Source organism: Eulemur rufifrons, chromosome 29 (assembly GCF_041146395.1).
Source record: "Eulemur rufifrons isolate Redbay chromosome 29, OSU_ERuf_1, whole genome shotgun sequence".
Classification (NCBI taxonomy): domain Eukaryota; kingdom Metazoa; phylum Chordata; class Mammalia; order Primates; family Lemuridae; genus Eulemur; species Eulemur rufifrons.
This window is the reverse complement of record NC_091011.1, coordinates 96,266,182-96,292,166: the sequence shown is the minus strand read 5'-3', so window position 1 is coordinate 96,292,166 and position 25,985 is coordinate 96,266,182. Positions and strand designations below refer to the sequence as shown.

The 25,985-nt window shown below is 35.2% G+C and overlaps 1 protein-coding gene across 2 annotated transcripts in view; it reads left to right on the top strand.

Moving 5' to 3' along the window:
• Positions 1 to 25,985, top strand: part of KMT2C (lysine methyltransferase 2C) — a 252,141-nt gene that overhangs the window by 152,645 nt on the left and 73,511 nt on the right. For both annotated transcript variants that reach the window (XM_069462185.1, XM_069462184.1), the window contains 9 exons: positions 6,450 to 6,569; positions 8,837 to 8,953; positions 13,683 to 13,784; positions 13,983 to 14,087; positions 19,210 to 19,391; positions 19,622 to 19,786; positions 20,790 to 20,899; positions 21,404 to 21,469; positions 22,414 to 22,626. In XM_069462185.1, coding sequence (XP_069318286.1) covers positions 6,450 to 6,569; positions 8,837 to 8,953; positions 13,683 to 13,784; positions 13,983 to 14,087; positions 19,210 to 19,391; positions 19,622 to 19,786; positions 20,790 to 20,899; positions 21,404 to 21,469; positions 22,414 to 22,626 — 1,180 coding nt within the window. The remainder of the gene's footprint in view (positions 1 to 6,449; positions 6,570 to 8,836; positions 8,954 to 13,682; positions 13,785 to 13,982; positions 14,088 to 19,209; positions 19,392 to 19,621; positions 19,787 to 20,789; positions 20,900 to 21,403; positions 21,470 to 22,413; positions 22,627 to 25,985) is intronic.

The window sequence follows — 25,985 nt, the reverse complement described above, 5'->3', positions numbered from 1 at the left end:
TGAAAGTGGAGTCCTGAATTACAGAAATGTGCTACTTGTTTTTATGTATTAGACATAGTAGTACAGGAAATGCTCTTAACAAGTGGTGGAAAATGGGGCAGAAAATTTTAAGTTATCATAGTAAATCATATCATTTGTTTTTATTTATTTCTGTCTTCATTCTATTTCTCTTATTCCACAGTTGTATTTATCCATTCTCATTTGGAAATTCTGAGATAATAGAAATCTTAGCTCTTCTTGTATTATTTGTAATACATCTTGTAATTTTATAACACATCTTGTATTATTTATCATCACATTTTATGGGAAGATATTTAATGTAATCACATGATCTAGTTCAGACATTTACATGTGCTGATTGCTTTCATGGTGGTACTAAAGTATTAAACATTCAATGAAATATTTGCAGTAAATATTTCAAGAAAATTTCATAAAAGAAAACATAGGTACAATATTGTAGACAAATTATAAGTTGTCATTTTTGAGTTTTACTTTTCTAAAATGTCCTGTCTTTTTTTTTTTGGAGACACAGTCTTGCCCTTTTGCCCTGGCTAGAGTGCCATGGCACGTCAGCCTAGCTCACAGCAACCTCAAACTCCTGGGCTTAAGCAATCCTTCTGCCTCAGCCTCCCGAGTAGCTGGGACTACAGGCATGCACCACCATGCCTGGCTAATTTTTTCTATATATTTTTAGTTGTCCAGCTCATTTCTTTCTATTTTTTAGTGGAAACGGGGTCTCACTCTTGCTCAGGCTGGTCTCGAACTCCTGACCGCGAGCCTTCCTCCTTCCTCGGCCTCCCAGAGTGCTAGGATTACAAGTGTGAGCCACCGCGCCTGGCCTCTACCATTTCTTATTATTAACATCATATATGTGGAAAACTTAGGAATTTCCATAAGTTTTAAGACTGAACTCTGTTGAGGAGTTCTCATAGAGAAGGTGAAATTTGTTTAATAGAGTAGGTGTCCAAAGAGAGTACTTCATTAGATCATGACCACTTTCCCATAACTTTGTAAACTCAATTTCTTATTTTTCATCAATTTAAGTAATTTTATTATGAACCATGGAATGTTCTAACATTCTTGCACACTGCAATAGCATTTTAAGTGCAGTGCTTCAAATTAATGTATCACTTTCATAATCTATTCTTGTAAGAGAAAAAACAGACCTCCACAATGATAAGCTATGGAAGATTGTAGTTTGAACAACTACAAGTAAGTTTTTTCTTTCTCTTTTTAAAATAATATACACCATTTCTGGTTTGTAAATGCAAATCCCTTAGCAAGAAGCATTAGTTTTTTTGGGTTTTATTTAGTTTTTGTTTTTAAAATAAAAAACTAGATCTGTAATCATACTTTCTGAATAAGGAGAGATTCAGTTCTTGGTAAGATGTTTCATACCTAGATTTTAATTAAAATAAATTTGATTATTTCATACCTAGCTTTCAATTAACATAAGTAAATTTTGAAACATTGCTTTATATAATGTATACACAATGACATCATGCATTTCTGTAAGAAATGTATATTTCTTTAAAGGAAAAGAAAACGACCCTGGACAGTTTTAGTTGTCCATTCTTTGATACCCAAAAGGTAAAACCTATATATCGGATACTTTGTCTTAGAACCCATTAAAGAAGGTTTTGTTAGTAAATAAACATCTATTTCCTATTCTTTATGGAAAATAAAAGATGCCAATACTGATTTCAACATGTATTCTTGTTTAAATACTATGCTGCCTTTCTAAAAAGTGACTTTTTTTTGTTTTGTATTGTTTATACCCATTTTTTTACTAAAATTCATTGATACTTGGAAAGATTTAAAAAATTCAGCATGAATTTTCATAGCATAGTTGGTTAGAGTCAAACCGTTATCTTTCCATTCTGTGACACTGAGCACGTTACTTTGTGAAGTGGGCCTTTAATTTTTTCATCTATAAAATTACATCATGTGGATGTTCTTAGAATTTAATGGTAACACGTGTAAAGTACCTGACATACAGCATATACCACTTTACTTTCTCTTGCAGAACAGTGCAGATATTCTGAGAATAATGAAGTTAAAATGTAGACTTGAGAAGGATATAATGATTGTGTATTAAATGTAGTTCTGGAGTGGTGGTCCTAAAACCAAACAGATTGGCTAATAACTTTTTGTACTGAAATGTACCAATGAAAATAACTTTGAATCTTGACCATGTCAGACACTGGTTACAGTAAATACGGTATGTCGTAGTTTTCTCCATTTCAAAGCCACATAGTGGGTGCACATGCTTTTAGAACTGGTCAACGGCCCATTAAATACAGTATCTGTGACATGCTGCAGTAGAGGAGACCACGGGAAACTGCAGGAAAGCAGAGGACGCTGGAGGGACAGACAGTGCAAGGCTTGCCAGCTGTAGCATGCTTTCTAGAAGAATTCAGGATTAAGCCCTTGCCAGGTAGACAGTTTAGCTCCCAGACTAGGGATATCACCATAACCTGGGAGTTGCCTTAAGCAGACTCTCAGTCCCCACTTTAACTTTTTTTTATTTTAAAAATAAAAACAAACTAAATAAACAAAACGTTTATTTTAAGAAGATTCCCCATGCAGGGTAAAGTCCTGCTTTTAAAACTGGAATTACTCTGGGGCTGTAATAGTGACCTTGGACTTGACTTTTCATAGAAAGTTGCCTCAATAGCCTATCCTCCATCTGCCATTATGGTTCCCACTTCCCTACCCCACAGTGCTTTTAACACCTGTATAACTTACTAGGTTGATAAGTTTACCTGAGAAGTTGGCCTGAAAGCAGAAGGAAGCTTAATACTAGCTTTAAACAATTTTGAGATTAAATAATTATTTTAGGGTTCTAATTCAGTCTTTGCTAGATGTAGTGTTAAGTTTCTGTAGGATTTGATAGCAAGTTGGTTCTTTTTAGCTCTTATCACAGTTTTACTGATGGTTACATTTTTAACTCTTTTGCTTTTAATTCAGTTTGTAAATAATTTGAATGTAATAGTGCATTGGATCAATTTTTTTTAATAGGTGAGGAAATCCAAGATTCTAGGCTATAATTGGGGAGATTAGTATGTTTCATATCATGCACAGTATTTATCGGTGAATTCATGCATGCATGCAAAAAACATAATGCTTGGTGGAAAAACTAGATGTTCGGTAAGTGCTAAACAGGGTGCGTAACATAGCACTGAAGAAAAAGGGACATGGTCTCTTCTTATCACACTTATAGTGCGATGGCAACAGGTAATTATAGCGTGATAAGTGCTCCAGTAGGGTTGTTGCAAGAGAGCACATCTATTACAGGGGCAGCTAACCTTTTCTGAAGGGTTTGTGTAAGTTCTTTTGGATCAAAGCAGAGATCTGTAGGATAATTTACAACTGAACTCTGATAATTACAGCTGTATTTTAGTTTTAAGGTGTAAAGTATATATTAAGTAATTTCTTTTTTGTCAAAATATCTAGGTATAATCATAATTTTCTTCATTCCTATAAAATTGCACGTAATCTATCTTCCAATGTTTTATGATAATATACTTATTAAAATTCATAATGTAATTATCCAAGCTTTTATTATGTAAGTTCTTCATAGCAGTTGAGTGGTTTTCTAATTATCCCTGAAATGGCATCCAAACATTCTTGATCTATAAAGCCCTTCATTTGGTTCATCCATGTTATATGAAATGTAAATGCTTTTTGAAATGAGATATGCTTTTGGCATCACAGCTAGCTTTTAAATTATGAATAAACATAATCACCAGAAAATTCTTATTTCTGAAATAAAATTATTCAATATTATTTTTGTCTTAGAATATGACTTTATGGTATGCTTTGAGAACTGTCTACTGACAATAACATTAAATGAACTACCAAAAGGAATTTAAGATACATGCTAACCAAATATCCAGAAAACAACCAATGGAGATAGAGAACTAAATTTAAGTATCTCTTGCCCCCATTCCCTACCACTAAACAAAACGATAAACTATAAAATACCTCAAATGGTCATGCAATGAGAAGATACTAAATGTATGATAAGGGAGATGATGGTTCGTTTGGAGTGCTACGGAAAGGCCTCCTGATGAGGAAGGTAGTTAAGGCCCTATGTGAAGTGTCAGAGGAAGTCAGCCATTTTTAACAGGTGTTTGAAGGATAGTAAGGAAGCCAGGGTCACTGGGGCACACCAGCAGGGAGACGGTGCCACAGGTTGAGGCTGGAAGTGGCAGTGGGAAAGGAAAGGTTTGTCTTTTAAGTGCACTGAGCATTTGAAGGGTTTGCATTAGGGTACTGATCAGATTTATGTATTTGAAAAGTTCCTCTGGCTGCTGTGTGAAGAGGCTTGAGTACATGCAGGTGGAGGAGAAGCATGAAAACCAGTAGACTTATTGCAGCAGGGCGGTGGCCAGGCCTGGGCTCCTAGTGGTAGAGTCACAGCAAGTGGAATGATCAGAGACAAAGCTTGAATATAAGATGTTCTGAGTTCACTGATTTAGATTGAGGGAATGGTGGGGGAGAGGATTGAAGGGACAGAGGAGAAGTGACAAAGGAGGGGAAAGAACAAATTCAGATGACTGCCAGCTTTCTGGCCAGAGGACTGGATGCCATTTATAAGGTTGTAGAAGACTACAAGATGAAACCAGTTAAGGGAGAGATTTTAGACATGGTAAACTTAAGAGGTTTTGTGTGACAAAATGGAAATGCTAACAAGTTGAAAATCACGTCAACTTGGAGATTTCAGAACAAGTTAAAACTAGAAATGTGATTATGGGCTAGGACAACTTCCAAGATGGTATCTAAAGCCCTCATTGTAGATAACAGCATTTAGGGGCTAGGCTTCAGCCCTGAGAAACATCAGGGCTTTAGTTAGAGGTCAGGTGGAGGAAGAGCTTGCTTAGGAGATGAAGAAAGGTCAGCAGCGAGGGCAGTGGAATGTCCACATGTGTGCTGCTGCTGAACCAACAGAGCTGTGTGCCAGGTGTGAAAAGAGAACAGAGAAATGGCCTTTGGCACCACAGAGCTTACTGAAGACCCTCAACTAAAAATAGTGGGGAAGAGGACACAGGTACAGGTACAGGTTGATCTGATAATGGGAATGTGAGGCAATACACTTGAGTGGTTGCTGTTCCAGTGAAATCAGCATAGCCATTAGCTGAGCTTGGAGAACGTAGGTTAGATTTGATGGGTCAGGGAGAAAACTGAAGAAGAGTAACCTTGAAGGGTAAAAAAGTGTTTGCTAGAGAGAATAAGTTGGACTGCCGGACTTCAAACGTATGTGGTTTAAATTTATGAATTAAAAGTGAAACCAGTCTCCCCCTTGTGTGGTTTTTCTAAAAATACTGTTATGCCATTAACTATCTCTTTTCCCAAAGAGTTGTCTAACTCTTTTGTTTATTTTAACTCCTGATGGGATTTTTATGTGACTAATGGGGTACTATTTGTTAATTTGATAATATTCTAGAAACCTGGTAAGTACTATGTACCTTGTCTTAAGTTTTGGTCACTTAACTGATAAAATTGTAGCATGCATTGTATAATTACCTAATTTAAAACAGATTCTTTATTTGACATTTGTTTTGTGTTCTCCTTTGTGGAGTAAACATTTGCTGTTAAGCATCTTCCTCAGATTAGTTCAGATTATTGCTGAATGTGATTATTTGGAAATGAAATGCCTTAGTTTTATTTTAACTATTTTAATAAGGTACTACTTCCTGTGTAATTTATCAGGTACTTTAGGCATTTTAATTTGCAAATTTAGGACAATTTGTTTTAACATTCTTTCTCTTTTTAAATCAGTCCCTTGGATGTAATGTCTGTAAAATATTCATTCCCCTAAGTAAAAATCAAAACCAAGACCCACAACTCATGGTCACTTAAGGGAGAGTAATTAAACACTAAGATTATAATGCCATTTGCTTGCTACGGTTACAAACTAACTTTCCACAGTTGAATGTATATGTAGCTATTGATAGCTCGAGTTTCTAATTCCAGTCTTTGGCCTACTGGTTCGGTTTATATAATAGCAATAGAATGTAACATTCTTTAAGTTTATCCATTTTTCCTTTTAAATAGATTGATAATTGTTAGAAGAAAATAACCCCCAAATAGTTTCTTCTAGTGTTAATTCTTAGAGTGTGATTGACTGTCTTAACTTTCTGGTGCAATAATTGCATATGAACCTTCATTTTAAATGTTTCATTGTAGTGATGTTTCAACCATAATACAATATTTAATGTAAATTGTAGCAGCAAACATTTAAGTTATACTTAATTGTATAACTCTAAGTTAAATATTTAAGTCACTGTAAGTGATAAGTTTATTTTCCCTACTTTGAAGCAATTTGTCCCAAATTTCCATACGTTTGCATTTGTTTTTGCTGTTTTAAAATTCTTTAGTTGCTGGCTTTGACCTTTTATGTTGCTGAGTTTTATACATCTATTTTCTCACCTGCCATATCCTAGGGGGCCTGGAGTACCCATAATACAGTGAGCCCACCTTCCTGGTCCCCAGACATTTCAGAAGGTCGGGAAATTTTTAAACCCAGGCAGCTTCCTGGCAGTGCCATTTGGAGCATCAAAGTGGTAAATAAAATTGCATTTACATTCATATGTCATTTCTTTCTGGTTTGTTTTGTCCTACTGGATGTTAAGATTAAACCTTTCTTTTCTAGATTCAGTTTCCAGAGCCTTTTTCTTAATCTAAAAATTTTAATGTAAAAAAAATAACATGCTTGAATTAAAAAATCTGGATTAGGAGGAAGTTAAATTTCAACTTTACAAGTATAAATTTTTAATACCTCTTTTTATAGGTGATTCTTTTTGTTGTAATTACCAGTGTTTCTATGACAGGGAAATCCTTGTCACATAGGCCAAAATGTAATTAAGGACTTTTTCATTCACAATATCATAAAATTTTGTTGCTTAGAAAAAGACAAAGGATAACCTCCACTAACATGTTCCAATGGAGAAGAAATACTAGAATTGTAGCAGATTTCATTGTCTGTGTTTATACCTTAAAATCTTAGGGCCAATTTTACATGTCACTGGTCAATGACTCTGCTAGTTCTCAAAGTAAGTTACCAGTCTGGTGCATTATGAAGGTAAAATTAATTTGAAAAGGTATTATCTCCAAAATTAAAATATTTTATTGACTAGAGAAGACAGTATTCTTCATTTTCTATATTTAATATAATTCTGGAATATGGATGTTTAATTTACACTAATCAAGGATTTGGAAGGAGTTCCACATTGCAGTTTCTTACTTTCTATTTCCCTGATATCATCCAAAGTGTTGAGGTATAAATATTTATTTTAAGAGTGTAAAAGGTGACTTGTTTGACAGTTTTGTAACATACAACACCAATTTTCACTTATTCGTAACTTGGTCAACATTGGATATTGTGGAGAATAAATTGAGAGATTACTGTAGTCTTGATTTTTAAACATTTAAAAGATGTTTTATACCTGTTATTAAAATCCCACCCTACTCCATCTGCCTCTTGCTGAGAGAAGCTGATGGGCCTCTCAAAGGGTCTAAAGGAGAGCAGGGTAGAAGACAAGGAGAGGTGGTTTGAAACTGGAAGCTGGCGGTACTTAACTACAACCGAAAGGAAAAAAACCCTCTCCCTTTCCTTTCCACGTGTATCTATTTTATGCCCATACTGTAACCATCAATTTTTGACTTAGAAGACATTCTGCTAAATAGGAAACGAGTTCAGCATTTTAAACTGTGATAAGTGACATCAGTTGAAGGTATGACATACTATTTAACTTGTTAGGGGAAAGAAGATCAGAAAGTATTTTCCCAAGCCTCTTCCTAATTTTAAGTATACATAATATATCTGCTTGTATAGGTGCCAGGTGTTTTGGGGGGAGTAATACATAAATCTGAGTATAGACAAGGGAAAAACCCCATACTCTGGTGCTTATGTTTTAAAATATTAGGGAATTTAACATATTTTCCCATAGGATTTTTTCCTGGGTAAAAAGTCAGATAAATTGTTTCCATTTCAATTATTTATTTCCAGATGATTTAAATTTAAAGCAAGGCTTTTTTACCCTTTTATCAGTTTTCCTATAATCTTTAAGTGATTCTTCCTCTAAATATTATGGTGGAATGAAGTAGACATGTTCAATTCATAAGATAGCTGTTGAATAGTAAAGGAAGTGGACGTAATGACAGCAGAAGAATATTGTTATATACTAGCAAGTGAGCTTTCATGCAACGTAGCCATACAGTATAGTGGTTACAAACTAGGGACGCTGGAGCCAGACTTGCTGGCTTGATGACCTTGGGCAAGTTACTTAACCTTTTTATTCCTCAGTACACTTACCTAAAATGGGTATATAATAAAATAGTACCTATTATGTGGGATTGTTGAGAGTAAAAAGTAGATCACTACATAGTAAGTACTCAGTAAATGTTAGCTATTACTATAATCACTGAGAGAGACCAGTTAGCTAGAGCGTTCTTCCTTATACTTCATGTTGAATCTAATTTGTTGCATGTTGAAATATCTGGAGTGGGTTTTAGCTGTTCTAGGAACCTAGAATGTAGGATTGGGAAATGGAAAAATAATGTCAAGGCCTGCTGATGGAGAACATACACAATGACAGACCCAAAGCTTGTTTCTAAGGTTCTAAGGATTTTATTTTTATATTTTTAAGTTGTGGAATACATATTTAAAGATACAAATAATAAGCCTGGTCTCTTAATATTTATTGTCTCATCAGAATAAAAGCAAGTATTTGTGTAACATTTAGTAAAATGTCTTGTCTCACTGACATTTGGATTTAAAAATTCTCCTGGGGTGTTAGAGAATGTTGACTTTCCCTCGTGTGTTATATAGGGCCGGGGATCTGGATTTCCGGGAAAGCGGAGACCTCGTGGTGCAGGACTGTCGGGACGAGGTGGCAGAGGCAGGTCAAAACTAAAAAGTGGAATCGGAGCTGTTGTATTACCTGGGGTGAGGCTTACTTCATTTATATTTTCTATAATCTTTTAAATGTCTATTAATGATGATAATCTCACATGTAGCAAGTTATTTAGATCCTAAGAGTCACATAAATAGGCTAATTTTTTTATTTTATTTTACTCTATCTCTACTTTGTGTGTTTTTTAAAAAAAAAAACCTCTGGTTTTTCTTTGATATTTTCTACCTCTCACTCTTTCCTTCTTTTCTTACTTCCTTTCTATGGCAACTTACTATCTTTCTATGGCAACTCTATCCAAATAGCTAATATGTATTTGCTCTCTTATTTTAAAAAATTACATTGATAAATATTCATTGGCATGTTATGAGGCTTTATATAAAGGTGTTAGATCTACTTTTGGGCATTTTTGTTTTTTAATAGGCATCCTAAATCAGTTTGAGGAAGGACCTTTTTATTCATAATTTGCTGAGAATTCTTTTTTTCACCAGAAGCGTATGTTGCATTTTGTCAAATGCTTTCTCTGCCTCTGTAGAGATGATCATATGGTTTTTTGTTTTATTTTTTCCCACCTTTATCAAGGTACAATTGACAGATAAAATTATATATATTTAAGGTGTGCAACATGTTTTGATATATACATTGTGAAATGATTACCGCAGCCAAGCTAATTAACATGTCACCTCACATAATTACCTTCCTTTTTTGTAGTGAAAAATACTTAAATTTTTTTTGAGGCAGTCTCCCTGTGTCGCTTGGGCCAGAGTGCCATGGCATCATGCTAGCTCACCGCAACCTCAAACTCCTGGACTCAAATGATCCTCCTGCATCAGCCTCCCGAGTAGCTGAGTGTACAGAAGTGTGCCACCACACCCAGTTAATTTTTTCTATTTTTAGTAGAGATGGGATCTGACTCTTGCTCAGGGCTCAGGCTGGTCTCGAACCCCTGAGCTCAAGCAATCCTCCTGCCTTGGCCTCCCACAGTGCTAAGATTACGTGTGAGCCACTGTGCCCAGCCGGGATGAGAATACTTAAGATCTATTCTCTTAGCAAATTTCAAATATACTTCATGGTGAATTACATTGATTGTTTTTTTAATATGCTAAAGCAATCTTGCATTCCTGTGATAAACTTCACTTGGTCATGATGCTTTGTCTTTTTTATATATTGTTGAATTTAATTTGCTAAAGTTTTTAGGTTTTTTTATATCTGTGTTCACGAGGGGTATTGGTCCGTAGTTTTGTTTTCTTGTAACGAATTTGGTATCAGCATAATGCTGGCTTCATAGAATGAATTGTGAAGTCTCCCTTCAGTTTTCTGGAAAAGTTGTGTAGTATTGGAAATATTTTTTCCGTATATTATTCATAGAATTAGTGAAGCCATCTGGCCTGGATGGTTTTTAACAAATTCAGTTTCTTTGATAGGCATTTATTTAGGTTAATAATGTTTCTTCTTGCATAAATTTGTGTCTTTCAAGGAATTTGTCCATTTTGTCTAAATTGACAAATTTATAGGCATAGAGTTGATTATAACACTTATTATACTTTTCATAGTTGTAGAATCTATAGTGATGTCACTTCCTTCATTCCTGGTACTGATCAATCTTGCTAGAGATTTATTTATTGATCATGTTTTTTTCTTTTCTTTTTTCTCTTTCTTTCTTTTCTTTCTCTTTTTTTTTTTTTTTTTTTTAACACAGTCTTGCTTTTTTGCCTTGGGTAGAGTACGGTGGCATCAGCCTAGGTCACAGCAACCTCAAACTCCTGGGCTCAAGCAATCCTCCTTCCTTAGCCTCCTGAGTAGCTGGGACTACAGGCCTGCTCCACAATGCCTGGCTAATTTTTCTGTTTTCTTGTAGAGACAGGTCTTGCTCTTGCTCAGGCTGTTCTTAAACTCCTAAGCTCAAGTAATCCTCTGGCCTTGGCCTTCCAGAGTGTTAGGATTAGAGGTGTGAGCCACTGTGCCTGGCCTGATTGATCTTCTTGAGCCACCTTTGCTTTCTTGGATTTTTTTTTTTTCCTGGTTACTATTTCATTGATTTCCACTTTGATCTTTATTATAATTTCCTTTCCTCTCACTTTGAGTTTAATTTGTTCTTCTTTTTTGGTTTACTCTTAACGTGCCCTTAATTGGAAATCTCCAACTTGTGAGGTTTAGATCGGAGTTTTCTATTCTCTTTGACGCATCACACTAATCTCTATGCAGGCAGTAGCACATATTTTCTCAAAAGATTGCCTTCAACTTTGAGATAGGTTTTGCTTTTCTAGCAGCCTAAAGGTCATGAAATAAATTATAAAAACAATGAGTCATCAAGCTAGATATTTTCTTTCTTGCATGTACAATTGCTGTTTAAAAAAAACTTGGCTTTTTAGTACTCATTTGAGTATGCTCCTCCCCCACTACCACCACTTGACTCTGGGGACATTAAAGTTTTCTACTGCAGACTTTGTTCAGGTTTATATTGGGAATATCATATTCCAACCTTGTTGATCATTTTCCACAAAAAATTCTCTGGTTAAATTTTCCTTCACAAATAAGAATAACATTTTTATAATTTCTTTGGGGTACATGTATGTAAAATGTGTTGAGTTTACTGTGTTGGGGTGAGGGGGTAGAAATGGATACTTTATATTGTAGCCATTTGTACCATTGTATATTTTAGTCTTCTCAATGTATCATAAGTCCTGTGGTTGAATTACTGATTGCTTTAATCTTAGTAGTCTTTAATAGATATTACTAATGATGATTATTCTACTTTTGTGAATCATCTTGGATGATAACCCAAAATCTTAAAAAGCTAATTTTGAGGTACATATATAATGCATGAATACATTTCCTTTATTAAAACAAATTAAAGTGTTGTAGGTAGATCAAAGTACACCACCACTTTCTCCTCAGTCCTTATTTTTTCCCTGTTACCAGTTTGGTGTATTTATATATTAGATTGATCTGTGTGAAATTGCCAACATTCAACCATTTTTGACCTGAAGAGCCAGCAGTTTCTCATGATTCCACCATTATGTGTGCTAGTAGCTTACGTATAATGGTTTTGCACGTATTTATACCACAGTGATGTACCTCACATACTATCCTGCAGCTTATTCTTCCACTCAGTAATACATCTTGGTGATTTTTTTCCCCCGTGGACGTCCATACAAATTTCTACCTTCCTATGTTTAAATGTTGCATAGTTTTCCGAAGTTTGGATTTGATATTGTTTTAGTCATTCCCTGAAGATGAATATTTAGGTTGCTTACTGTTTTCCCTTTTCGGTAGCATTTTAATGACTATAAATTGCTTTTATCATAAAATAATTCTGTCCATTAGAGCTGCCTTGAAGTTTGAAAATATTATTGTAACACATTCTTTCTATTTAATCTTCTTTCAATCATCCCTAAGTAAAGTAATTTTATTACTCTATGTTTTGATCTTGACTGTACCTTATTGTGCTTCACCTTTGCCCGTCCAGGCTAGGCTGTGAGCTTTTTAAGGGAAGAGGATCATACGATATTGGCGTTGGCCTCCCTGTTCTCTTTTATAGCATCTAATTCAGAGCTTTTTTTCATGATAAACACTCTGTAAACTATTAACAAGCCAATGAGAGTACTTAGTTGAGTTAGTCAGATATAACCAAGTCCAGAAACGGACATCTGTGGTTGATAATCCTTGGGCTAATCCTGAAATTTTGGTAAGTTATTCAAAATACCATTCTAAAGCAGTACTGTTTAATAGAAATATAATGAGAACCACATGTGGTTTAAAACTTGCTAGTAGCCACATTAAAAAAGTTATAGTGAACAGATGAAATTAATTTGATGCATATCATTTTGACTGATACATCTAAAATATGAATATATTATATATCGCACATAATATGTAATATGTACAAAATCATTAATGAGCCATTTTACATTCTTTTGTGGTACTTAGGATTCATAAAATGTTGTATATTTTATCCATATAGCACATCTCTTTGGACTAGCCACATTATAGGTCTTATGTGACTAAAATAGAGCAATAAATTTATGTGTGTATGTGTATACACATACAATTTTATTGTGTATAGCAATTTTATAGTGTTTTGTGTGTATGTGTATGCACATATAATTTTATAGTTTCTTGATTAGAATTTCTGGGTAATCAGGTCCTACTAAAGACAGATTTATATTTTCTTACTACTTCCAAATCTATAGGACTTATAACTCTAAGAAAGACAATTACATGAATAAAAATGTCATGACTCATAGTTATGATACTATCATGGCATTAATAATAATATTTGGAATTGTCAGTCTAGACCTTGGCAGAAATTACATTTTGAGTATGAGTTTCGTTTCCCTCCCTTCCTCCCTCCCTCCCTCCCTTTCTTTCTTTCTTTTTTTTTTTTTTTGAGACAGGGTCTCACTCTGTTGCCCTGGGCTGGAGTACAGTGGCATCTTCACAGCTCACTACAACCTCAAACTCCTGGGCTCAGACGATCCTCCTGCCTTAGCCTCTTGGCTAGCTGTGCCACCATGGTAGCATGTGCCACCATCCCCTGCTAATTTTTCTTGTTTTCTGTAGAGGTGGGGGGTCTCACTGTTTCCCAGGCCATTATCGAACTCCTGGCCTCAATGGTCGTCGTGCGTCAGCCTCCCAAAGTGCTAGGAATACAGGCTTGAGTCTCCATGCCTGGCCTGTGAATATTAATTTGCTGAAGCTTTCCAGTTAAGTGCAATACAAGTAAAAATAATAACAATGTTTTGTGTACTTTGCTTTTTATAGGTGTCTACTGCAGATATTTCATCAAATAAGGATGAAGAAGAAAACTCTATGCACAATACAGTTGTGTTGTTTTCTAGTAGTGACAAGTTCACTTTGAATCAGGTTTGAACTGAATTACTGTCTTCTACTTATTAATTCCTCCTTGTACATTTCTATTAATACTTCGTCCCATATGCACAAAAAGTCATCTAATATTTGCCTATACAGCTATATTAATTCAGAAGGTATTTTTAAAGTAAAATTTGTATATTCTTAGCCTAATCTCCAATTTAAAATATGTTGATGTGTTCTTGATTTCAGGATATGTGTGTAGTTTGTGGCAGTTTTGGCCAGGGAGCAGAAGGAAGATTACTTGCCTGTTCTCAGTGTGGTCAGTGTTACCATCCATACTGTGTCAGTATTAAGGTAAACACACTTAAATTAAGTGAGTTAACAAAAGTGTATTGAATTTTGACTTGATTTGAGTAGTAACATGCTGCTTACAGTTTTTAAAATAAGTCAAGGTTCTTACACATGTGTGACAGTATGCGAGTAAAGCATAAAAATACATGCATTTAATTTAAAATACAGTTTGTATTAATATTTACTAAGGCATTAGATTTAGTTGATTCATTTTGTCTATTGATTAAAAAGTTGAGAACAATTAGAGTACTTGGTAAAAATTCATTAGTCCATCCTGGTCTCTTCCACATGCACTGTTCAACTCTCACCTGTATATAAAAGGACATTTTCTTCTTATAGCTGAAAGGAACAAAACAAATGTTATATTTAATGCAATTCAGTAATATTCCATATCAAGCATTTCAGGATAGAGACTTAGGAACCTTTTAAATGATAATTATGTGCTTGGTTTTAAAGCTATTGAAACATGCATGTGTCTCGATCGGTACTTCAGCTATTGAACCTAAGGTTCTGGGTTTGTTTTTTGTTTTGTTCCCCCCCCTTTATTTATTTATTTATTTATTATTATTTCAGCATATTGTGGGGGTACAAAAGTTTAGGTTACATATATTGCCCTTGCACCCCCCCCCCCAGAACTCAATCTTAATTAAACTTGTATATTTGAATAAAGTAACAAATGGTCACTGGAAGTGAACATGAAGGTATAGCTGTAGGCCAGGGGTTCTGTTGTGTACTCTATAACCAAATCCTTTCTCGTGCTGGCATACCATGTGGTGTAAATATTATACTAACCTCAGTTTTTATTGTCATGAATCGTCTGAACAATTCTTTCTTTCCCCCCTGCTCTTCAAACATACATTATTGATTTACCTAAAATGTCAGTATAGTAAGCAAATCAATATATATTCCCCTAGGAATTCTTTGCAGATAACTACACTAGTATTTCTTTTCTAGAGTAATATAAGTTTTTGTGAATTTAGAAATCAAAGTGAAAAATTATAATTAATCTATCCAAAATATTAATAGGAGAATAACACAGTTAGTTTATATAGTCTTTAAAAATTAGTTGCTCACAATATGTTGACTAAAAAAGTGCACAAATTATATAAAACTGATTTAAAAATTAGAATTATACATGCATAGAAGAAATTCTTTTCTTCTTTACATCTTTATATTCTAAATTCTCTATGAGTTTTGTTGCTGTTAGAAACTAGAATGCAATTAGAATTTTTTAGAATACTTACATTTCTGACCAAAGAAAATTGAATAGTATCCTTTTCAAGATGGGAATATATTTCTTTTAACTCATCCAACAATTATTTAATTTCCATTTTACAGATGAGTTAAATGAAGCTTACATAAGTTAAGAGCATACAATTAATATATTGTCAAACAGCTATTTACTGGAATTTAAATCCTTTGTTTTTTTTATTTTTTATGAGAGGTGGTTCCTTTTATGCCACTAACAGCATTTTGGACAGTACAGTACTGCAACCATATTGATTGAGAAATACAAGAATATCCAGAAATAAACTAAGGATTTGTAAATTGTCTCAGCTTGAGTTTTTGTTGTGTTAGGCAATCGTTTATGGATAAGTTTGATCCATTTGATATTTCTGTTTAAGCTTTCTTGGGTAGATCTAGAAAGTGTTCTCTTCTCGAAGGTGGATATTTTCACACTTTTTGATCTTAGAACCATAACACTCTTAAAAATTATTCAGGACCCGTAGAGTTTCTGTATATGAGGATTGTAACTATTAGAATATTTACCATTTTAGAAATTGAAATTGGAAACATTTTATAATACAAGAATATAGAAGCACAACTTGCACAGCACCGATGTAATGATGTTGTTATATATCATGTAGCCGCTGTACAACACCACTGTATAATGGTGAGTGAACTTAAGTGGAAAAAGGCAGATTATATCTTAGTATTATTATGAAAATTATTTCAATCTTTCAGACCCACTGGGGTTCCCCAGACCACACTGTAGCAACTGCTATTCTGGCACCAGATAAACTCTATACTTAGGACATGGATTTTTTAGGATCTCTACTAAATCCCACCCCCGATCACCACTGTCTTTACACTCTGCTTGAGATTCACACATCTTCCAGCCGTGTGCAACTTCTGGTAATTGTTCAGCTTACAAATTGTCTGTAGAAATTCTTTCCTCTGGTTATGGGTCCTTTTTTAGCTTTGTATAGCTTGGTGTTCAACCCAAAATTTCAGAGGAATCCTGTATTGATTTCTGGAGCTTTTACTCTTTATTACTTTTCCTTTCCAGTATTGTGTCCTGCAAATTTCAGCTGCCTCAGCCTCCCAGAACTCCATCATGATTCCTAACCTCAGTGAGACCACTGTGCTCTGCTGGTGTTCTCCCTCTCTGGGCAGCATTCTGGAAGAAGTCTGTAGGGATAATATCGTGGAACTTGCCTTTTGTGCTTCCCTCCTTTGAGAGATCATAGTCCTGTACTGCGAGTTGTCCAATTTCTGAAAACAGTTTCATATATTTTGTCCAGTTTTCTAGTATCTTATGTTGGTCCATCATAGTTGAACCAGATATCCATTATAAACTATAAAACACATTTGTCACAACTTTGTGGTACTGTGGATGGAATCCTAGATAATACCCTATTTGTAATAACTCTTAAAAGTTAAGGCTAAACCAGTTCAGTGGGAAAAAAATGTATTGATAGTAGAGCTCTAATAACTATGATAAGAGGGAATTTCAAGAGGGGAAAATTGTTCAAGTGTTGATGTAGTGCACAGAAGTCAAGTAACACTAACGTACCAATTAGGTCTGGAAGTCAAGAGGTCTGTTAAGACTGGCTTGGGCAGTTTCAGTGGATATGGGTTCAGAAACCACAAGGTGTAGTGTGTTGACGAATGACTACAAACCAAGTAACTTGAGAGTCTGGTTGTGAAAAGACCACAGGGTAGGTATCTGTGAAATTTAAAAAAAAAAAAAGTAGGAATGAAAATAAATATTTTAAAATTTCTACCACTACGTACCTTAGATCTGTCTTCCACTTTGTTATCAGATTTTCCTTTCTTCTAAGCCTAGGGTTGCCAAACTGGCCCCCAGGCCGAATCTGGCCCACTGCCTGTTTTTGCAAATAAACTTGTATTGGAACATAGCCATGTTCTTTTGTTAACATGTGTCCGTAGTGGTTTTCACACTACATTGGCAGAGTTATATAGTTGCAGTGGATCCTGTGGCCTTCAAAACCTAGAATATTTATCATCCCCTTCATTGAAAAAGTTTGCTGGGTCCTGCTCTCGGCCACCCTGCTCTTTCTTCCTTAGGCCCTTTCCTTCATTTGAGGCAATGATATAACTTGGTAATCTAAGACTAATTTTTAGAAATAGAAATAATAATAAATAATATGTTTAAAATTCAAATGACATTAAAGCCCTTGTGATAACCAGCCAGCCACTGTCTTATTCTGCCTCCACATCTGAGGCAGCCTCTTTAATCCTTTCAGATCATTTTTCTCATAGTTAATGCTATAGCTCTAAATAATAAGCTGGTACTGCTGCTTTATCTATCTTAGATTTTGTTGACGTTTTGCTATAAATAAATAAATTCTGATTTGGCTCCTAATGTGTACCCCTTGCCTCCTTCCAGCATCTTCCCATATAGTTGTATTACTGTGTTTAGTTAAATTAATAAAGTGTTGGTTATGACTTAGTAAATGTTCACTGCAGATCTATATAATATACTATCAGTTTTGTTTTTCATGGACTTGTTAGATAGCAAGAAGAAAATAATCATTAGTGACTTTCCATTTGTTTTTTGTTTTGTTTTTGCCTATTAAGGAAGAACTATCATCTCAAATTATTTTTGCCAAGTGCTTTTTTTTTTTCCTGGGAAGAATCCTGCCTTCTTCCTGGACATTCTATTCCCCTGCTCTGTTATGTGCCAGTAGCTTCTAGGTGGCTTGCTCAGCTCTTATCCTTAAACTTCCCTGGACCGATGCCGTTTTTTGGATGCATTGCTTTCTGGGTCCCACATCTTCCTTTTCTTTGTATACATCCTCATCCTGTTCCACGTATCTCTAAGTAACTTTATTAGGAGTATATGGGAGATGAATTTTGAGTCCTTGTATGTCTAAAAGGTATTCTACCTTCACACTTAATTGCTTCTTTAGGTTAAGAATCGTACTTTGAAAAGTGTTTCCCTGAAGAATTTGGAAACTATTGCTCTATTCTAGCATCTGGAGTTAGGATGTTTGATGCCATTCCAATGGTTATTCCTTTGAGTTTAACTGTTTTATTTTCTTCTCCGCTAGCTTTTAGGCTTTCATGTACCTCGATCTGAATTTTTATTCTGTACCTTGATTGCTTGCTGAATCATTATAATGTGGGCAGTTTGGTCCTTTCTATCTGTAGATTCTAGACTTTTGAGATCTTTAAGAAGTTGGTTCAAAATTCTTAATGTTACATAATGTGGCTTCTTTGAGGAGTTTAACAGAAATATAGAGATCCTCAAATTTTCTTCTAACTTAGACCCTTGAGACATAGACAAATAAGTAGGGGAGTGAATGTGTACTTCAGAAGTCCTAGCTCCACAGGCTAAATAAAAATTCTCCAAGATCATAAAATGTCTGAGAACTCATGATTAACCTTAATTTTTTGGTATTTTCTCTGTCATTCTTTCTGTTGATTTTAACATACATGTCCTTGTCTGTGTATATAAGATTCAGAAGCGTGGAATTAATGGAAATGTAGATGGAAACTTTGTTGATGTATTTTCAAATCCAGTATCAAGAATAATGGGGCAGCTTACTTGGTTTCTTTAAAATCCAGTCACCATATCTGTTAATATAGTGGACATTAAATCTACAGCACACGTAGTTATGTGGACTAAAAAAAGGCATTAAAATATGTGCCACTTTGTATTATTCTGCTCAATAGGTGGGCTCTTAATAGTACATATGAACATGCCCAACCCAGTATTGGGCACTGTAGGTGGTTAATAAATGTTATTAATAGTTGCTTGCTTCTTTTCTGCTACTAGTTACATAAGAACCATATTAATTTATATAGTATATTTGATTATGCAGAATCAGATCTATGTTAATGTATAAATCACATGGATTGGTTGTTTCTTTTACAGATCACTAAAGTGATTCTTAGCAAAGGTTGGAGGTGTCTTGAGTGCACGGTGTGTGAGGCCTGTGGGAAGGCAACCGACCCGGGAAGACTCCTGCTGTGTGATGACTGTGACATAAGTTACCACACCTATTGCCTAGACCCTCCGTTGCAGACAGTTCCCAAAGGAGGCTGGAAGTGCAAATGGTACTCTAGGATTTCTGTTTCCCTTGTTAGTCTTTCAAGTTCAGAACTTTCTCTTATCACTTTTAAGTGTTTAATTGTATAATACATTTACTGTGGTAGATACCACTAATCAGAAAAATTTTCACACATGTAGTGAATTATTTCCCCGATTCTGTTCATATTTAGCTTCCTGAATTACAGTATCTAAATATGTAATAAAATTGAGACTTTGGGGGGGATTTGGATTTCAGGTGTGTTTGGTGCAGACACTGTGGAGCAACATCTGCAGGTCTAAGATGCGAATGGCAAAACAATTACACGCAGTGTGCTCCTTGTGCAAGCTTGTCTTCCTGCCCGGTCTGCTATCGAAACTATAGAGAAGACGACCTTATTCTGCAATGTAGACAATGTGATAGGTATTGTGTTGTTTTTTCATCTTTTGCAAGCTTTTCTCTCTCAATGTAGCAAAATGAAATTGGAAAATAACTTTCCTTGATCATAAATTTAAGGTACAAAACTTTTTGCTTTGCAGATTTTTAGTCACCTAGAAACTTGAAGAAGTGATGTCCTGTTATGAATTCTCAAATCCAGAATAAAGATCTTTGACTTTGGGGCTTTTTACTGGTTTATGAATCCTTTGAAATTAGATGCAGAATTATTGTCTGCACAGATGTATTTTCTTATGGAGGGTTTCTGAATCTTTTTTTAGATTTGAAAAAGGATCTCACGTTCTGTTGTCCTTAAGCCACTTTTTCTTAATTCTCTACATACTTGATATCTAGATATTAGAGACCACCTTCCACCCTCCCTAAGTAGTATGCATGTGTGCAGTTTCAAAATTAAGAATGTTTTCTTAGCTCTCATTGGTATATGGTTGTGCTCTGTTAGCAGTTAAACTGTACACATACAGTAATATTAACAGTATTATTTCGTCAGTACTACAGTATTCTCAGGACTCTGCCTAAAAAGCTCCTTAGCTTTATTTCCCAATTAACATTCAACATCCCTTTATATGAGTTATGTCTACTTCAGATTAGAGGCATCACACGGAGCACATACATACTCTGCCATTTGCAGTCTTCTGAATTCCTTTCTACTTGCCCTAACTAGCTTCCTTGCTGTCTTTGATATATTCAATATATGATCATAAAATAATTATCCCATCCTTGTAATGTGCTTTGCCTCCTCTCTAGTTCTTGTTCTCATTCTGTTTTCTTTCCTTCTCGCTCCATGAAAGTTCGTGTGCGTCAATAGGGATAGTTAGGAGAAAAGGGCAAGGTGGGTTCAGCAGGAGGAGAGTGTGCGGCTTAGGGCTTTTAAGCTTGAAGACATCATGTCAGCTCCTGTTACAGCTTTTAAAAGGAAACAGTTCTCAATATATTCAGTTATTTGAAAAATATACAAATATGGTCTTTTTAGATGGATGCATGCAGTTTGTCAAAACTTAAACACCGAGGAAGAAGTGGAAAATGTAGCAGACATTGGTTTTGATTGTAGCATGTGCAGACCCTATATGCCTGCGTCTAATGGTAAGAAGATAATTTAAACTGAATCTGTGCTTTCCTACGACTCACTTGAATCTTGCTTTCCATAACCAATGAGTCACCTTAGCTCTACTTCTTTTTTATTTTTGTAAAACTATTATTTAAACGAGTATTTTATGAAAAATAAGTTATTTTTTGTTAGGAATTTTTGTTATCCCAACTTTTTATAAAACAGTTTAATAAAGGAATAAACTGAAGCCTTATACACACATATAAAATTTTGATTTTGTTTTCAAGGAACATGATCTTGTAGTTATTAACAATATGTTAGCGATCCAATACTGATTCTTTCTTTGCCAGTTTTTCCTCCCTGAATTTCGTGTTTCTTTTATTGCTTATCCTTGTGGTGGTGTATTGTTTTCAAGATCATTTTTAACTTTAGTGTTCAAGAATTTAATAGAATGAGGAGAGAAATTTTAATCATATGTAAGTATTTAAATACACTGCACCTTTTCCAAAAAAATTACCTGATTTTTTTTTCCATTTCAGTGCCTTCCTCAGACTGCTGTGAATCTTCACTTGTAGCACAAATTGTCACAAAAGTAAAAGAGCTAGGTAAAACTTTACTTGCTTAATTTTATTTACTTTGCTTAATTTTTACGTAACTAGCTAGCCACATGTTGTATGAAACTTACTTTGATTATATGGGTGTTCACTCTAAATTCCCTAATGTTAGTAATCATTTCTACACTTGATAAAGTATTTATCTTATCCAGCTTTACTGGGAGAGTATTTCTATAAATTTTAGCAATTTGGCAACAAAAATAGCTCTAAAAATAACCATTAATGCCGTACTTGCTTTGGTTTCATTAGTATATTACTGGGTTAAATTATCAGAAAATAAGATTTAGTTAGCAAATATATTCCTTTTAGAATTAATTCAGTCTCTTTTTAATTGATCATCTTAGAATGGTGATTAATATATTTTTATTAATCACTATTTTGACTACTTGTATTTGATAGCATCTGAAATAAAAGCATTTGGGTAGTATAGAAGTTGTTTTAAGAAACAGCAGTTTGGTATATTTAAAAGTTAAATCTGCAAGATTTGTACTTATTTACTTTGTCTCCCTGTAAGTGATTATATTGATACATTGATTTCCAGGTGGGCTTTTGAAGTGTCCTTGTTTCTCTTATATAAATCGATCCTTACCTTTTAGTCTTGTCTAGCAAAAGGCTCATAGTAGAGTAGCTGAAGCATTGCATTTAGCTTCAATGCTTTTTTTCTAAATCCTTTTATTGAAACATGAAAATAGAGATGCCAGGAAAACCATTTTTTAAAAACATGCAACCTTTCTGCCTATAATCCAAGGAAGTTTGGCCAATTATTGCTAGTTTCAGTTGGGCATCATTATGTTATTCATACATTTTATAGATAATAATTTCCTTATAGAACTGTACTCACATGCCTTTGACATAGATATTTTCAAACAATAATCTATCAGTCAAATTTAAAATGAAACTTTAAATTTGTATTCTTGGGATTTTGTGATTTTTAGACCCACCCAAAACCTATACCCAGGATGGTGTGTGTTTGACTGAATCAGGAATGACTCAGTTACAGAGCCTCACAGTCACAGTTCCAAGAAGAAAACGGTCAAAACCAAAATTGAAATTGAAGATTATAAATCAGAATAGTGTGGCTGTCCTTCAGACCCCTCCAGACATCCAGTCAGAGCATTCACGGGACGGTGAAATGGATGACAGTCGAGGTAATACTAATTTATTTTCCATGGAATATGTGTGCAGGAATTGAACATATACGATAACTTTTGAAATATGTATGATTTCTCTACGGGTAAATCATACTGACTTAGATAACCCTTGATGTCACACTTGCCCTTTCTAAGTGAGTGATCTTCTTAGACCTTAGCTTTTCAGGTTTTTTCCCTTTCATGTATTTTATTAGAGGATACCTTAAAGAAATCTCCAGGAGTACCATATCTTTGAAGATCACAGGTGCGGAGATTCAGAGGGTTGACTTTAATTTGCTAGATGTGAGCATAAGCCTTCTCAGATGCTGTGAGCTTGGGTACCATGTTCAAGTTACAGTAGAACTTGATCCATGCATTTTAGATATAAACAAACTGTTGTTTAATATTAAGTGTAAATTTATATTCATAAGTGTTCATAAACTGTCAGTTTATAAACATTTTCTTGATCAAAGTAAGCATAGGGTTTTTCTAGCTGAATTTTTAAGATAGCAGAACATTTTAGTGGTGTTAAATTCAATGAGTTATATTTTTACTTATTTCCAAAGAGGCTCACTATAGGCTTGTTTATTTTTAGAGTATTTCTTTTCATCTGATCTAGAAATAAAGTAATAATTATTTTTGTTCTATTATATTTATTTATTTATTTTTTTTTTTGAGACAGTCTCGCTCTGTTGCCCGGGCTAGAGTGAGTGTCGTGGTGTCAGCCTAGCTCACAGCAACCTCAAACTCCTGGGCTTAAGCGATCCTCCTGTCTCAGCCTCCCAAGTAGCTGGGACTACAGGCATGTGCCACCATGTCCAGCTAATTTTTTCTGTATATATTTTTTAGTTGTCCATATAATTTCTTTCTATTATTGGTAGAGACAGGGTCTCACTCTTGCTCAGGCTGGTGTGTGCTTGTTTTTTTAAGAGACGAGATCTTGCTATGTTGCCTAAGCTGGTCTCGAACTGCTGGGATCAAGTGATTCTCCCACCTCAGCCTCCTTACTGGCTGGAAGTACAGGTGTGCATCCCTGCACCTGGCTCTCACTCAGTAGTATCTGTTCAGTGCCTGCTGCACGCCAGATGTCAGAAATCATGTCGGTGAACAAAGCAGTTAAAGTTCTCTATTCATGGAGCTTATATTTTAGTGTTGGAAGACAAAACTATTTCATTATGTAATCAGTTAATTATAATGTGTTTGGCAAGTGCTGTGGGAAAAATAGAGTTTTATTAAGAGGAATTGGGAGTGTAGACTGGTGTTAAGGGGCCATATGAACTGAAAGCAATATTTGAGCACAGAATTTAAAGGGGAGAGTGAATGAGCCACTTGATTACCTGAGGGAAGAGCATCTCAGATGGTGAGAAAGCCAGTGCAAAGGCCCTGGGTGAGAGTGTGCTGAGCATGTCCATCAGGGCCCAGTAGGAGGTGAAGGATTGTGAGGAGATGAGGGGCGGTGCAGTGGGTCACTCGGGGTCATAAAGGGATGCACATGGAGTTTGCACTAGACAGGGATGGAATGAGGGGCCCTTGAGTGAAGAGAAGAGTGGCATGATCTTATTGATGCTGTAAGAGGAACACTGTGCTGTGATGTCAGTAAACTTATTAGGTACAAGAGTTGTGGCAAGTAGATCAGTTAGGAGGCTGTTGCAGTACTCCAGGTGAGAAAGAACTGTGGCTTGGAAAGGATATGTCTTTTGTATATTCCTGATAATTTACCATTTAATCCTCACATTTCTATTACGGTAGTGTGTTTTGGGTCTGTGGTACTGGGAGAAAAGCTTTCTGATGCTTTATGTAACCAGTTTTTCCAATATCATTGAGCAGAGGGTTTGATTTTGAAGTTGAAGGTGCTTTGGGGTTTGGGAAGAAAGTTGATATACCTGGAAGGGATTGATCAGATCAGCATTAGCCAAACTGTAAAGAATTTTAGTTTCTGAGGACATTAAAAGATGTTTGAAAAGGGTTCCACAGTCACCTAAATTTGGGAAATGCTTCATTTCACGAAATGTGAGAGATTTCTTGATAGTACACATTATTTTCAAAATTACGAGATTATAGAATCTTTAGAAAACAAAACAACAAAAAGACCTTGGAAGGTTTTCTGTGTGACTACTGTTTGTAGAGCCACACGATGAGAAATGGTGGTGTATTTCAATTTCATATTCTCTTATTGACTCTTGTTAAGGTAAAATAAAATCAGCTGAAAAATTACCCTTGGCCGGGCGCGGTGGCTCACGCCTGTAATCCTAGCACTCTGGGAGGCCGAGGCGGGCGGATCGTTTGAACTCAGGAGTTCGAGACCAGCCTGAGCAAGAGCGAGACCCCGTCTCTACTAAAAACAGAAAGAAATTATATGGACAACTAAAAATATATATAGAAAAAATTATCCGAGCATGGTGGCGCATGCGTGTAGTCCCAGCTACTTGGGAGGCTGAGGCAGGGGGATCGCTTGAGCCCAGGAGTCTGAGGTTGCTGTGAGCTAAGCTGACACCACGGCACTCTAGCTCGGGCAACACAGTGAGACTCTGTCTCAAAAAAAAAAAAAAAAAATTACCCTTGCTTTATTTCCATTTATGTGATAATATAGCCCATCTTAATTTTATTTACTGACTTTCTTATTTTTACTGGTAATGAAAGAAGATGATTGTTTAGTGTATTGTATGTTGAAAATGGTAAGACAATTTTAGAATTTAAGGAATTGAATATATAGTTTTCTCACTAAGCCCTCGTGTTCATTTGCTTCTCAAAATGTCAAATATTTTGTGAAAGGTAAGGTACTTTGTCTAGAGAGGAGGTAAATGCACGTTATTTAAAAAACACTTTTGTTTTTCCCTATTTACTAAAGAAAAATCCTTTTTCAAAATACAGTATTACTACACTTTTTTGTCCTGAGACTATCTGTACAATATACTTAAAATAAGTTTTATGGTATATGCCTATATAGGGGAAAAAATAGGAAAAGAGGACAGTCATCACCAGTTCTTACTGTTATGCTAAGATTTCTAATGCAGCTGCCCTTTTGGGGGAGTCCTTTGTATTAAACCTAAAACTTGCCACGTATGAGGCTGTTTCACTAATATGTCTTGATGATATCTCAGTACCTTTTGAAAAGCATTATGGAGCAGAGGGCGATGTTCAAGCCTACTCTGGATGTGTAACTTCTCAGATGCTTAGTCTACTCCTTAGTGAAGTATGTGTATTAGGACCAACGCAGTAGAGTAGTTGTGTTTAAAGCACGAGGACAAATGTTAGGCCCTTAGCACTGGTGCTTCCCATGTGCTCAGTCAGTGTTAGCTGTTAGAACAGTAATGCTGAATCAGTGCTTCAGCAATAACTATTTTTGTGTCCAACAGAATTCAATAAAATCCCACGTT